Source organism: Lipotes vexillifer, unplaced genomic scaffold, assembly GCF_000442215.2.
Source record: "Lipotes vexillifer unplaced genomic scaffold, Lipotes_vexillifer_v1.1 scaffold83, whole genome shotgun sequence".
Taxonomy (NCBI): domain Eukaryota; kingdom Metazoa; phylum Chordata; class Mammalia; order Artiodactyla; family Lipotidae; genus Lipotes; species Lipotes vexillifer.
This window is the reverse complement of record NW_006799780.1, coordinates 1,136,346-1,151,036: the sequence shown is the minus strand read 5'-3', so window position 1 is coordinate 1,151,036 and position 14,691 is coordinate 1,136,346. Positions and strand designations below refer to the sequence as shown.

At 37.5% G+C, this 14,691-nt stretch overlaps 1 protein-coding gene across 1 annotated transcript in view; it reads left to right on the top strand.

Annotated features, from left to right (window-relative positions):
* The window catches only part of AP3B1 (adaptor related protein complex 3 subunit beta 1), a 275,016-nt gene extending 266,358 nt beyond the window's left edge, over positions 1–8,658 (top strand). Inside the window, exon 28 of the mRNA XM_007471959.1 lies at positions 8,505–8,658. Coding sequence (XP_007472021.1) covers positions 8,505–8,658 — 154 coding nt within the window. The remainder of the gene's footprint in view (positions 1–8,504) is intronic.
* Positions 8,659–14,691: the final 6,033 nt, after the last annotated feature.

Genomic DNA, 14,691 nt, shown 5'->3' with positions numbered 1-14,691 from the left:
CCCAGCCACTCCGCGGCATGTGGGATCTTCCCGGACCGGGGCACGAACCCGTGTGCCCTGCATCGGCAGGCGGACGGTAGTTGCTTTTTTGAGTTTATGAAAAATAGGACCAAAACCATTATTGTATTTATTAATGGTAATCATTTTTAATAAAAAACAATAAGCTTGAAAAGCATTTTGACCATTAGTATTTTAAGAAATTAAAATTTTCAGTTCAGTAAATTATTCTTGGCTGGCCTACCTATGTTCTATTTAATTTTTCAGGATCTTTCATTTCTGAGAGGACTGTTTAATTAGCATTAGAATATTCTTTCTGACCATTCAATGAATTAAGTTCCCATTGTCTAGTTTTAGGATAATTTATTCCTACTACTCTTTACAATTTGAATATTTTTTACATTAAATACCAAGTTAAAAGTATTTAACATAAGAATTAGCTAAGAAAAAGTGAATCTTCATTAATATGTAGAAGTGTGTAACAGTATAAAGTAGAAATTTTAATTGAATACGTAAGAGAAAATGGTTCCTAACACATTAGCAGCAAATACCTCCATTAAGAAAAAGTCAATTAAAGGAGCACAAGTGTTATGGAATTCAATTCAAAAACCAGGAGCATTTTCAGCATAGTTAACTGGTTTCAAAGATCAGTTGAGAAAGTAGAACTACTTTCAGATTATGTGACATTTAGTTTTGATTTTCTAAATGAACCATAGAATCAGAAAGCCAACCAGTATACTATTGAAAGACTTAATTTTATCTTCATTTCTGTGGTATGTACTTACTGGTTGAAAAAGCTGCTCTTTGAGAACAAAACCATCTTATTGAGATCTACAGAGTTATGGTCATTGTGCCAATCTGCTGTTTTCCAAATTACAGTTACCACATAATAAGGGGTAATAGAGAAGTCAGAATCAAAAAAATCATAAAAAGCATTTATTAAATATATAGCCGAACATCTTCATGTCCTATGTTAGATACTCATATATAAGAATGTGAGACACTGTGAAAGTCTTAAAACACATTATTTAAAACAATATTAATAGAGTATATACAAAGGGCAGAATGAACAACAGTAAACCAGTATATGAATAGACTGAAAAGTTAAAAGGTGAAGATTTTATGTGTTTTAGGGGAGGTTAGAGAGACTAGCATTGGAAATCCTAGGTTTATCCCGGGCCAGAAAAAATTTCTTGTGTCCCTCCAAGAAAGAAATTAAGTGTTTATGAAGGAGATTCGTATTCAATAGTGTAGAAACTGAGGTGCATTTGCTTTAATTACATTGCTTGCCCTCTGATAAACTAATGAATAAAAATGAATAAAATGCAGAAAGCCAAAAAATCTATACCTTCAAAATCTCTAATGTTGTTCTGTATAAAAGAACTATGTGGGAGTTTGTGTAAAACTCAGATTCCTAGGACCCACACCCAAAAACTCAGATTCAGGACTGCTGGGACAGGACCCAGTATTCCAAGTGGTTGCAGATAAGGGTTCCAAAAGTTCATATTTAATGCTAGCCACATGGCATATTTTAAAATATATTTTTCTGTGTTTATGTTTCTTTTTTACAGGTTAGTCATTCAGGAACATCAGCAGACAAGATGTTTGTTTTAGGTTTTCCTTCTTTTTATACAGTGTGTTCCAGCCAAGAAAGTCTGTTGTTAACTAGAGTAGCACATTACAGTGGTAGCTCTGAAACAGTCTTAGACCAACCATAAGTAAAAGTTTGCCTTTCAGCAGTCTCAACATTTTACATTTTAACCCAGTTTCAGGAATTCTGACATTCATATACAGTAGTATTGTTAAAAACAGTTGTCATACAACCTACTTATTTTTCCCTTTTGTGAACAACAAATTGACCTTATAAGGGGTGATATTTGAGTGAAAACAGAAAGCCATGTCTCTGCCATGATTCTATTTTAGTTCTTACCTTATTCAGTAAGACCTTAGGACAGCTTTCATTAACTTGTATTCAGTACTTATGTTCTTTTTTTCCCCCTGTATATCGTAATCTATGGTTTGGATTTTGTTTATCCTGTCACTTTTTTAATTTGCAAATTTTGAATATATACAACCTGTGAATAATTACAATCTTTATAGAATAAATGTTGTTTTACTGTTGTTACTTAGGTCCTTAACTATTAGAAAAATCAGGTGTTGTGAATGGAACTGTGAATCCATGGCAACCTAGTAGCCAACTTTTTAATTTATCAACACACTTAAAGACAGTTTATTGTTTTAGGATTAAAATAAATTTTTTTTTACTTAAAGTAGTCATAAAGAACAACTTATTTCATTTCTAGTCCTTAAACTCATCCAGTGAATCACTGTTGTATACATGTTTATGGTTATTAATTGGGGAAATACTGGTATATACCATTGTTTCTATCCTAAAATATGTATATTGTGTAACTCCTTCATTCAATATTTTTTGAAGACCTTTGTGACAGATTTTGTTGCTGCTGGGGTTAGAAACATGAATGACATAGTTACTTCTTGGTGGGAGTCTTTGATATTTTCCTTTTTTTGGTTCTTAGGTTGATCAACCTTTGGGTTATTGTTTTTGTTTGCTAGTTGTTTTATTTCTTTTCCCCTGATAACTATGGAATATTTAAATACTGGGTAATTTTGAAGGACCATAATGGATAAGAATGACATTTGATGGCTTGGTGCCCTAATTTTATAAGCCTGATACTATAGTCAACATACTTCATCTGTCTTAAAACAAAAGTTTGTACAAACAGTTGTTAATATAAAGATGCCAGGCTTCAGTCTTTTCTATAATAGGACAAATTGGAGAGAATGTCCAGTGGTTAGGACTTGGCACTTTCACTGCAGAGGGCCCGGGGTTCAATCCCTGGTCAGGGAACTAAGATCCCCACAAGCCACGTGTCACAGCCAAAAAACAAACAAACAAACAAAAATTGGCATCTCAAACCAGGACTAAGATTTGTGGAACCTATTTCGTGATCAGAGTTTTTCTCACATTGGTGGTTGTCCACTAGAGGGCAGCACTGCTTTTTTATCTGACTGCTTTGATCTCTGCAGGCTCTGAGCAGCAATTCATTGAAAAGCAAATGTGGACCTCTAATTTTTACACAGAAGGCGGCGTATTTGGATATTTCAGAAATAACCAAACTGCAGTTGATTTTTGCTTTAAAACATTGTATATTTAAATTTTATTTAATTCCACTGTTTGTGAAGTAATATTCTACAATGCAACAATTTTACAAATAGGAATATATAAATGTTTTCATGTAAAAATGAAAGAAAGGTATTCTTGATGATTTTTCCTTCTGGGTTGACAATTTTGTAAGGAATCAAAGAGAATGGGGTAAGAATTTATTTGTTTTACTCTCTGGTTTTCTGTTAAGTCCCATCCCACCCCACCCCCACCAAACAGACAAACCAAAAATGCTCTGGAATAACTGGAATGTTTCGTATCTCCTTTGAGAAAGTGCACTTAGATTTTCTTAGCTTTCCTGTATAAAGAGAATGCATCGTTGACAAGATAGTGTGGGGAATCACTTTTTATACCAATTCTAAAGATTAGAATAGAAAATAGAGAGTCCTAAATTCTGATGGTAGCTTATTTTTTGTTTTAACTATTCTCATCAGAATGTTAAAGGAAAACACTACAATATTGCTGGCTTTTTAAAAAATAATAGGGAAAAATACATTGCTTTGGATAAATTCTCTAAGCTTGAACCACATGTAAATATTTTCTTAATATTAATTCAATAGTGTAATGGGCTTAACTTCAAAATACATTTTTATAGTCAACGAAATGGGATTTTTTTACAACTTACAAATTCTCTGCCTTTTGAAAATGTTATGCTATATTAACTCAAAATTATAAGGGTTTATCATTTTAAATCCTTTGGAAAATAATACTCCAAATCAACATGCTTTGGTATTCGATGTTAGGAGGCTTATTCAAACCAGTATTTCTTACGTATAGTCATTGTGCGACTTCATTACACATTTGTCAACTTTGGACTAATTATTTTTATATAGCTAGGGCAGGGCACTGCATCTTGTGATCGTCTTTCTTACTAATAGGATTCTGTCTGCTTCAGCAGACAGTAATTGAAGGCTTCATGTACAGAGTGGGAAAAAAAAAAGTTTTAGCCTGAGTGGGCCATTGTCACAGCTCCTGGTAACCAGTAGAACAGAAAACACAAGAAAATTGAACTCAGAATAGAAAAATCAGAAACCAGGAAGACTATCCAAGAGAAGAAAAAGCATGTCTTTGAGCTGTTGCATTAAGTGTAGCAAATATGATTCTGTGTAAAAAAAGTTTTATGTGTCTGAATACCCTGGAGATTGATGCAGCCTCTCAGATAAATATTTTTTAATTCATGTTGTTCTAGCAACATTTCAGTTATTAAAATTGAGTTGTAGGATTCTTTTCCTTCTAACAAAGAGCATTTAAGGTCCATAGGCATTTTCCTACAAATCTAAAAGAAGAGTACGGTTTAAGTGCATGAAGGAGTAAGTCCGTGCATCGCAAATAATATATTTGTTCAAATTCATTGTCGTTATTTGACCTGTTCTCATAATTTTGTCAGTAGTTAAAACAAATTAACTTTTTTAGAAGAGTAGTACATACTTCGATTTAGGTTTGGCAACCACCTTATTTCATCTTTTTCTTTAAATCTTAGGAATTTTTATGGACTTCAAAGATTAAATGTCAATTGTTAGAGACAATAGACAAAAAGACATTTAACAAAATGAAATACAAATATATCCAAACAGTTTTACCTTCTCAGTTGGTGATTAGAAACAGTGAGTGCTTGGTGGTAGAATGAAAATGAAAAATTATGAAAAATACCTAGCTGGTATCCTTTTAATAACATGGAGCCCATCTTACATAGGCAATACATCTGTAACTGTCATCCACTTATTTGTTCTTATCTGTGGTGTTACTGGTGTTTGAGGTTGGTTGGTCTCCCAGTCGTCCCTCCCTACATTACAGCTCCATTCAAGGTTTTGTATTTTTCATTGCTGGTGTCTCTTTTGAAGGAGTGGGGGTGGGGAATGTTTGTTTTTTTTTTTAATCTTTAAAGGCAGAACTTTAAAATGTGTTTTGAATTACAGAATATTACAAGTCAGGTACACAACTTTTGAAGAGAAAAATCTTCCTTCTTAAAGTTTCTGGAACAATAATAGATGATATGCATATTAGGTAAATAAGAAAAACCTGAATTTACCTGTTGACAGATAAAAAACAAATATTAAGAGGGCATTTTGCATGTATTAAGAGAATATGTGTGATCTAGAATCAGAAAGCTTGGGTTCAAATTCCTGCTCAACCATTCACTAGCTATGTGTCCCTGAGCGAGTTTCTCAACGTCTTTGGGCCTCAGTTTCCTCACCTACAAATTGATCTGACTCAGAATCAAATGAAATAATGCAAGTGAAGTACTTAGTACCCAGTGCACACAGCATTTAATAAATGATAGCTGCTATTATCATTACAGTGATAAAAAGCTTCACAGGTTTTCTGGAAAATAATTGTCACAGTGTGGTCTTAGTTTGAGGCCAAGTACAAAGGTTCTTATGTCCGCCATTAACTGTAGTATGCAGGTATTTGACCCAAGCTGTCTTTATAATCAGTGTTTCTTACATCCCAAAGCTAGCTATTCGTTATTTACTAACTAGTACTCTTTCCATAACTATCTTTTAAATGTATGTTAAAGCATAGCCTGTTTGGAAGTTAAATGATTAACAAATTTGGGGGGGAGGGGGTGGCTTCTGCTTTCATGGACCAAAACAAACCAATTGTAATCATGCTGTGTTCCAATTAAATACATCCTTTTTGAACTGTGAAATGAGAATGTCAGAACATCTGATCTTCTGGTCTTCTGCTTTAAAACATTGCTTCTATCATTTGTGCCCATTAGAACATACAGACCTAGTTAAAAGGCAGTAGCTTTCACACCAGGTAACAGATTTTATTGCTAGGATGATGCGCTTAGCGTGTTTCCACTGCAGTGTAAGCAAATGCCTCTTATGTGCCCCTATTCTTTCCAGTATTGAGCATTTTGTGGTATTAGGATTTTTAAAACAGGTACAAGACACTAGTTTTAATCTCTGTAAACATACTGACATCAAAATTGACATTTGTCTCTGCTGAGTTTATATTATTGTAACATCAACCCTAAGTTTTAATAGAAAAGAGATAAAATGTGCCTTGGGGCTGTGCAACCCTGACAGTCAACAGTCAGTAGGAACTTTTGCGTTCCTTTTCACACAGTCTTCTTCTCTGTGTTCCCAAGGCACAAGTGTTAAGTAAATAAAGACTATCATTGACATAATGATAACCCTGTCAGAAATAGGGACCTCTGCTGAAATATTTGTTGAATGAAGATTTGGTGATGACCACATCTGTGGGGAAAGTTGCATAAATGGGTGAGACAGTAGAGCCACCTAGTATCTATCTGGTGACATGGTTTAACAGAAATACAGAAACAGGGTTCTCCTGTGAAGCAGAAGAACCTTGAAAATTTGGACAAAAGAAATGCAGAAACCTGCAAGGGGTGATAGAAAAGAGAGGTCATTTCAGGGCTGGTGATCTTGTGTTCTCTCAAAGAGGCAGCTGAGTTGCCCAGTTCCTAATCTCGTGTATGGGCGTCTAAAGAGCAAATGGGTATGTATGTCCAGAGCTTTATAAAACCTCTTTAAAAACATTGGTATGATTTCTGTTCCTAAACTGGCTCGACTTATAGTTGCTTCTCTCAGTGGAAAAACTGCTCTATCGGATTCCTTACAAGTCTTCAGCATGTTTGGAGAGAGTACACAAATAAATGTCTACGAAGGTTTCTAACACACTTTGTCTACCACCCATTAGCTAACATTTTAAAACACGACTTAAAAGTGTTGATAATATTTTCATCTTAGTAAAATTAGCATATTTGTCTTGCTTTTGATGCATTATTCTAATTATTGTTGGAAAATTGATTTTCCTGATTCTATTTAGGCCAAAAATGGTTTGTTAGGTCCCCACACACAAAAAAAAAGAAAAAGAAAAAGAAAGAAAGAATCTAATATGTTATAAGATTTTGATGTCATTTTTTAAAAAAAAGAAAACTCAAAAAAGAAATTACTTTTCATTTAAAGAGAATCTGCTTCCTGCTTAAGTGGCTAATATTTTAATTAAGTCAGGAGTGAAGTTTTTCTGAGTGTCTCCTGATAAACTCCCTCTTTTATGTTGATGGTAATTAAACAGATCCCCGAGGACGCCGTGGGCTCTGTGCAAGGCCCATGCTAATTGTCAGACATGAGACACTGACCAGTTGGTTGGCTCTTGAATAGGCCACAGCACGCTGTCAGCACAGCAGTCTGATTTTTATGTATTGTGAGCTGCTGTCAGGGCTAACTGGGTGCCATTGTGGCTGAAGATGTTGCGCAGATTGAGGCAGATGGCTCAGATTCAGACACGTGTCCTCCAGAAAGGGGAAAGGGGATCGGCCCTGCAGAGCGAGGTCACAGCAGGTCACAGACCTGCTCTACACTTGCTAGTGTTTTCAAAAGCTCATGCGCAGCAACTTTGTTTTTCTCCAGTCATCCCTGCAAGCAAACCCCCTCCCCCCCCCCGTCCCCCTAAAAGTGTGGAACATGCTCTACGTGGAAAATGGAGGCCTAGGAGGGGACCGCCCTCTTCCCGTCTCTGGGGCTCAACTGTGCAGGCAGAATGAATTAGCAGGATTGACAGAAGTTCATTGTGCCTCCAACGGCTTTGCAGTCAATTGGCAGTGCTTAAAAGGCTAGTTTTGCTTTTAATTTCATGTAATTAGTAGGTTCTTCGTGTCTCGGAATTTAGTAATGGAGCCTTAGACCTCAAGTTTCCTCTTTTACGTTCTAAAGCAGAAAGAAGATCTAACGTTATGAACGTTAAAAAAAATACAGGTGGGGGGAGCAGGGTGTTGCACTTGGCTCTCACGTGATTTTGTTACATGTCATCAACATTAGAGATTGAAGTTGAATATTTAACATGTCTGAATTCATTGAAACTTATGAAGGGTTTATAATGCACACAAAATTAATGTCTTGCATAATCATTTTCAGATATGAGGAATTAAAAGTTCAAGCTCTTTGAGAAAGTTACCTTTTTCTTAACACGTTTTAAAGATAAAAATAGAGTGGTTTATTTTAAATGGCGCTATGCATGGTGAAATGTTAAATATCAAACGATTCCCAAATATGTAGTAATAGAGAATTATTCATATGCATCTATTTTTCAAACTAATAAGTAAAATAGAACTCCTTTTTCTGTTCTGTTCCAAAGATACACTGAAATTACCTGCTTGTGGTAAGCATGGTGCTGGGCAGTTTATTGATTTTTCAGAAGAATGCTTGGCTTTGGGTTTTTGGCAGTAGGGAACCTATAATAAATTATTGAGAAAAAAACGAGTTATTTTAAACCTATTTGAATGTATGCTGTCTCCTTTTTTCCCCTCATGATAAAAGGTCTCTCTCTCTCTCTTTTTTTTTTTTCCTTCCAGGTTTGCAGCTAAAACTGTGCACAGTGGGTCATTGATGCTAGTCACGGTGGAACTGAAGGAAGGCTCTACAGCCCAGCTTATCATAAACACTGAGAAAACTGTGATTGGTTCTCTTCTGCTGCGGGAGCTGAAGCCTGTCCTGTCCCAGGGGTAACCTGCTCACATCTGGACTTCAGAATCTGGCACACAACAAAAGTGCCTGGCATCCACTACTGCTGCCTTTCATTTATAATAATAGCCCTTCCATCTGGCAGTGGGGGAAGAATACACTCTGGACATTCTTGTCTCCTGCTTTAGAATGCTAGTGTGTATCTATCGTGTATGCAGTACTTTCCCCCTTTTCGCTTTGCTAACCAAAGAACATATATTTTACTGTCAGTGATCTCAACTCCTAAATGCATGTGGCATTTTCTCTGTCCTGCTACTCCTGGCCTTCTCGGCTCCCTTCTCTTTTTCAACAATGATGGACATGAATTATATACTTAAAGTTCATTGTAAATCATCTTCCCTCTTGCAGGAAGCAAAAATTAGCCTGGAAATAGTATAAATGGCCTCTCAGCTTGGTATGTGAAGATGGGGTAGCATACTTTTTTAGAATTAAATTCAAAAGCAACGATTTATCTGTAAAATTTTGTTCTATGAATTTCCTGGTGTTGTAACTGGTTATTGACAACTGTCATCATGAAATTATCTCTGAATAATAAGGTAAATAAACTAGCACCTGAATAGCATTTGTCTTTGCATTTTTAATGAGAAATTGTGTATAATCCTTAAGTTCATATGCTGAGGTTTCCCTAAAATAAATATTTTGAGTGTTATATAATGCAGAGAAACAATGGGGTTTAGTTAGTGAAAGAAAAACTACTTTCAAACCACGTAGATTTTCTACTTACGTCATAGTTAACTTCAAGAAAAAAGTTGATATGTTTAATAACACAAATAAAAATCTTCATGTCTCTTTATGTACAATTTTGATCTCTTAGTAGAGATCTGATTTACAAGGCCTATTACAACTACTGAAGAAATTCTTTGAAACTCATTGTTTCTTTACAGATCTGGATGCCCAACTTTGATGGACTAACTGATGCCTTTGGAAACTAACTAATATAAACTAAATGATAGAAATCTTAAAAACTAGTTATATGATCAACATTTTAGCACGTTGCCCTAGAGTGTTTATTTTATTGCTAACTTAGGCAAGGTACTGTTTTTATTGATTGTTCTATAATCAGAAAACTTCTTCCTAATACTTTTGTTTGTTTGTTTGTCTTTTTGCGGTACGCGGGCCTCTCACTGTTGTGGCCTCTCCCATCACGGAGCACAGGCTCCGGACGCGCAGGCCCAGCGGCCATGGCTCACGGGCCCAGCCGCTCCGCGGCACGCGGGATTCCCCCGAACCGGCGCACGAACCCGTGTCCCCTGCATCGGCAGGCGGACTCTCAACCACTGCGCCACCAGGGAAGCCCTTTCCTAATACTCTTAAACGTTGAAATTGTATTTACCTTTCTGATACAAGCTAATAATAGGCTCTAAGACAGTTCCCTTTGTATAGAGCCACATAATGATTTTTTGAAAGTAAAAAAGAAAAGGTACATTGATTGAAACATTGTAGAACATATATAAAGAGTAAAGAAAAATAAAAAAAAACATTCTTGGAACATTCGGGCTGTAAAAAATTATTTAGATTTTTAAGTTTGTGAGCTGGAGAGAGCAAACAAGCTTGTTAAAATTTCCTGCTCCTGAAATGCAGCATTTATGCTGCGGGAGGTATGACTGAGGCAGACACATGTTCTCCTTCACTCTGGAGACACGTATACTGGGATAGTACTCACGCCAAGAAGCACCTCTGTAATTGCAGCCCTTTGGCATTTCCATTATTAACCCTATTTCTTAGGGCTTTACAACTTTGGATTTTTAAGTCAATAACTTTTTGAAACACTAAAGAATTTGACAGGCTAAATACTTATTTTCTGAAAAACATATTTGGACTTACTGTCATCAAAGCAGAGGGGAAAATGCATGTTCTGATGTAGAGACTTTTATTTTCCTTAAATTGGGGCACTCATCTTTGGAAATAGATCACGCATTTGTCTGTTTTTTAAAACTAAGAAAATTTCAGTAGGATTTTACCTTTGAATAAGATAGTAATTTTGACGGCTAATTTTTAGATTTAAAATGTATATTAAATTAATATGTTGTGGTATGCTAACAGTTGAAACCACTTGAATATCAGTAGCTTATTATCATTAAAATATTTTTTCACATAAGTGAAATTAGAGAAATGACCACAGTTCCAAGTTTAAGGTTTAGGGTTTTTTTGTTGTTTTTTACCTTTCTTTGTGGTACAGTGATTCAGAGTTCCTGGCCTCATGTTTTCCTTTAACTTTATCATAATCCATGATTATCTTTTAAATTGTTCCATTGAGTCCGGTTAGTCAATGTTGCCTTCTTAATTCCAGCTATATTTTTTCATTTTAATGCCCACTTAATGGGACATTATATGTACACCAGTCTTGAAGAATGGCTCTCGCAGTATATTTCAGACAGCCTCATTTCTGGTATCACAATACATCTGCTTTATTATAAGAAAAGGAGAACGATTGTATTCTGAAAAGACTGTAATAATGAACTTATCAAATTAAAAGACTGGATACTTGGCCTTCCCAATAACTATTTGCAAACATTTGAATAACTTTATAGTAAGCTTATGAAAAGTTTGCCCTTGTAACTTGTGTTTCTGTGGTTAAAATTTTAAATGTTGGGACTTCCCTGGTGGCACAGTTGTTAAGAATCCGCCTGCCGACGCAGGGGACACGGGTTCGAGCCCTGGTCTGGGAAGATCCCCCATGCTGCGGAGCAGCTAAGCCCATGCACCACAACCACTGAAGCCCACGTGCTCTAGGGCCCGCATGCTGCAACTACTGAGCCCCCATGCTGCAAGTACTGAAGCCCGCACGCCTAGAGCCCGTGCTCCGCAACAAGAGAAGCCACCGCAAGGAGAAGCCCTGCGCCCCGCAACTAAGAGTAGCCCCCACTCGCCGCAACCAGAGAAAGCCTGCGCGCAGCAACAAAGGCCCAACTCAGCCAAAAGTAAATAAAAATTTTTTAAAAGATATTTTTAGAAAAATTGTTAATGTTAACATTAGAGAAGACAAGAATCCAGAATGGCAAATAACATAAAGGGAGGCTTGAAAAAAAGTTGGAACAGCTAAAGGGAAACCTAAGATCTTTCACCGTCTTTGTTCCCTCTCTGTAATCTCTCTGACCTTATAGAAAACTTTGTTTAAAGGGGGAAAACTCTTTTGCATAATGGGAGGGGAGAGAAAAAAAGCCCTATGTTATAACACAAAATTAACAGAGCCTTACTGTTACCTTTCTATTTAAAGACCCCGTCCACCGTGGAGCATGACAAACTGCAGTAACCCTTATCAGGGATGTGGGAAAACAGAAGATGTGCTCTGTCCCCCAAGAAACCTACAGTCCAGTTGGCCATAAATGAAGAAATGGCAGTGTGGACTTGGCTAAGTTAGTGAGCCCTAGTTTGTAAACAAATCTCGCTTACGTCCCTGACCCCTACTCGCTCCAGGTGCCGAGTCAGCCCCAGAGGCCTGCTGAGCCCATGTCCTCATCTCTCCTCTCCCAGATGACCCAACCAGACAGGGTGCACACTTTGTTCCTCCATCAACAGGAGGTCAGTTAACTGAAAGACAATTACCTTCCCCCCGTGTGCTTGCTTATTTTTTTTAAATCTTTGTCCTTCCCCCCTACCTTCCAACTTGGCCAGTTACCTCAGGAAGTTTTCATGATCACTTTCACTCTCTTCTCAAGATTTCAGAGAAACAAAAAAATCAAGTTTGTGATACTGTTGTTGTCTTAGGTGAATGGAAATTGTGTTTAATAGGAAAATATGCCCTTCGATGGACCAGAAGATTTTTTTCTGAGCCTTCACAGACTCTGCCTCCTTTCTTTATATGACTTCCCAACAAATAGCATCCGATACAATTAAATGAGCGCTTTACTCTCCTATTTTGGTAGCATTACTCTTTGGTTTTTTCCACCACTTTTCAACTGTTATGACTAAGCAGAATTTTAAGATCTGACCTGGAAAGGTGACCACTGTATGTAATTGTTTTTTGTAAATAATGTGCAAAATGTTTAAAATCTAAAACGTGTTGGAGTCCACATGATCACTTGACCAAGAAACGGGACACCACCGTTTGGAAGCTGAAATGGTTTCCGGGAAAGATTGTAAAGCAGTGGCATGATTGTCAAATTGCCACCAGTAAGAGCTATTGGGTTTAGGGGAAGAAGGGATCCCTGGGCTAGAGGGATCTGAGAAGGTTTGACTAAGGCAATGAAGCTAGCTCTTAAAAGTGGGGCGGCATTTATAAAAGTGTTTCCAGGAGTGAGAGAAGGCAGAATACGTTGTTCTCAGCTGAGGCTGTATCTTAGAATCGTTTTAAATACCTTTGTACAGAAAGCAGCATTGGCCACACACCAAGAAGTGATGTGTCCCCTTCCTTTCCTTGCCCTCATTTCTCCTCTTGCCCCTGTCACAAAGTCTCTCTCTCCTGGAGCCACTCCTCAAGCCTCCACCTCAGTGGTCTGCAGCAGTTTAAAGAAGAAATGAAGGACCGAGATGTTAGGGATGGGGCTATGCTGAGCTTGTGAACCGCACAGAGGCAGGAAGAAAGGTAGGAACCGTCGAGCTAGAGATCAGGAGAAACAGGCTTTGTCGGTTGGTTGTAGTCTCCTGCTTGTAGGTCAGTTTTAGATATTTCCTTGGGGATTGTTTCCTGTGCCATTGCAGGTTCCAAAACGAGTCTTTTCAGACTTAAACGTAGCTAAAGAATATTAAGTTCCATTGGTATCTCTTTCCTGGTTAAGTGATTCTGAGTTGAAGTGATGCTCAAATTCCTAATCTCCCCTCATGTTTGTCTTTCTCTGGAGCCATACATAGTCACATGAACATGTAATTCCTAGCTGGTTCATTATGCACGCTGAAGACCCCAAACCCTCAACTCAAATGGGGACTTATTACAATGGACTAAACCTGTCTTCAGTGACATTCTGAGACCCTGGTTTCTCATTTACAACCTAGAGGGCCAGAGATCAGGCTTAAATATAGAAGAATCTTAATTCTGAGACCTAGAGATGTTTAGAAAACCTAACCAGTAGATAATTCTGGGCTCATTCATGTCAGAGAAGACTGACATGAATACAGACTGCGCATGCTACAGAGGTGCTTAGAACCGGGAAGCCTCACCTTGCCCACCCTTCTCATTAACTGGTGGGGGTCGGGTAGTGGGTACCAAGGGGAAGGAATCAGAATATGGGAGGGAGGGTACCCCAACCAAGATTCTGATTCTTTTTTCTCCCCTAGAAGAGCATCTTCTTCTCAAACCATGTAAGAACCAACTTTTTTTTTTAAATCAATGGGATGTGAATGAGGACTCTTGTTTCATGGTAGGGTCAACCAACTCTATGGATAACAGTGAGGAATTGTTAAGACCATGACCTACAAAAAGAAAAAGGTTAAATTCTGCCTTTGCAACGTAGTTAAGATAGGTTGTAAGTAGGTGGGCCCCTCGCCTAAACGTAAACCCCTCTTTCTAAAGAGTTCACCATTATATGCTTATTCCCTTTTGTAATAAACTTAGGGTAAGGTGTGAGCTCAAACATGCTGCCAAGGGAAGGCTAATACAGAAGTTTGGGGGAAAAAAAACCACAAGCATCCTCCCAACCGAAGGTTTGCTTTTTTGAGCCTTCAAAAATGAGGCCGCCGTGAGAGGGCCTCTTACTGGCACCACACCAAAGTCACCATCACCAAGGGTGCTCTCTCCTGGACCCCAGAGCCTCCATGTTGCTCGGGCCTCATCAAAACCGTAGGGCCTAAATAAAAATATTTTGTAAAAAAAAGTCATGGGCAGCTCTGTTTTCTAATTGAAAGTAATTATGATTTCTGTGCTGTGGTGTAATTGCCTAAAAAAAATGTTATTTGATGATTAAGATTCTGGAGTGAATTGTGTTCTTTGGGCTCTTGTACCAGTCCTCCATCAGGGACTTGGTTTCAGCGGTGTACAGCTGCTGGAGTTGATTTACAGTGCTGCAGCTGTGGCTGGTCATAAATAAATCCTCTTATATAGTTGTTATGAACACCTGTTAGATCATCTGTCAGCAAAGCGCT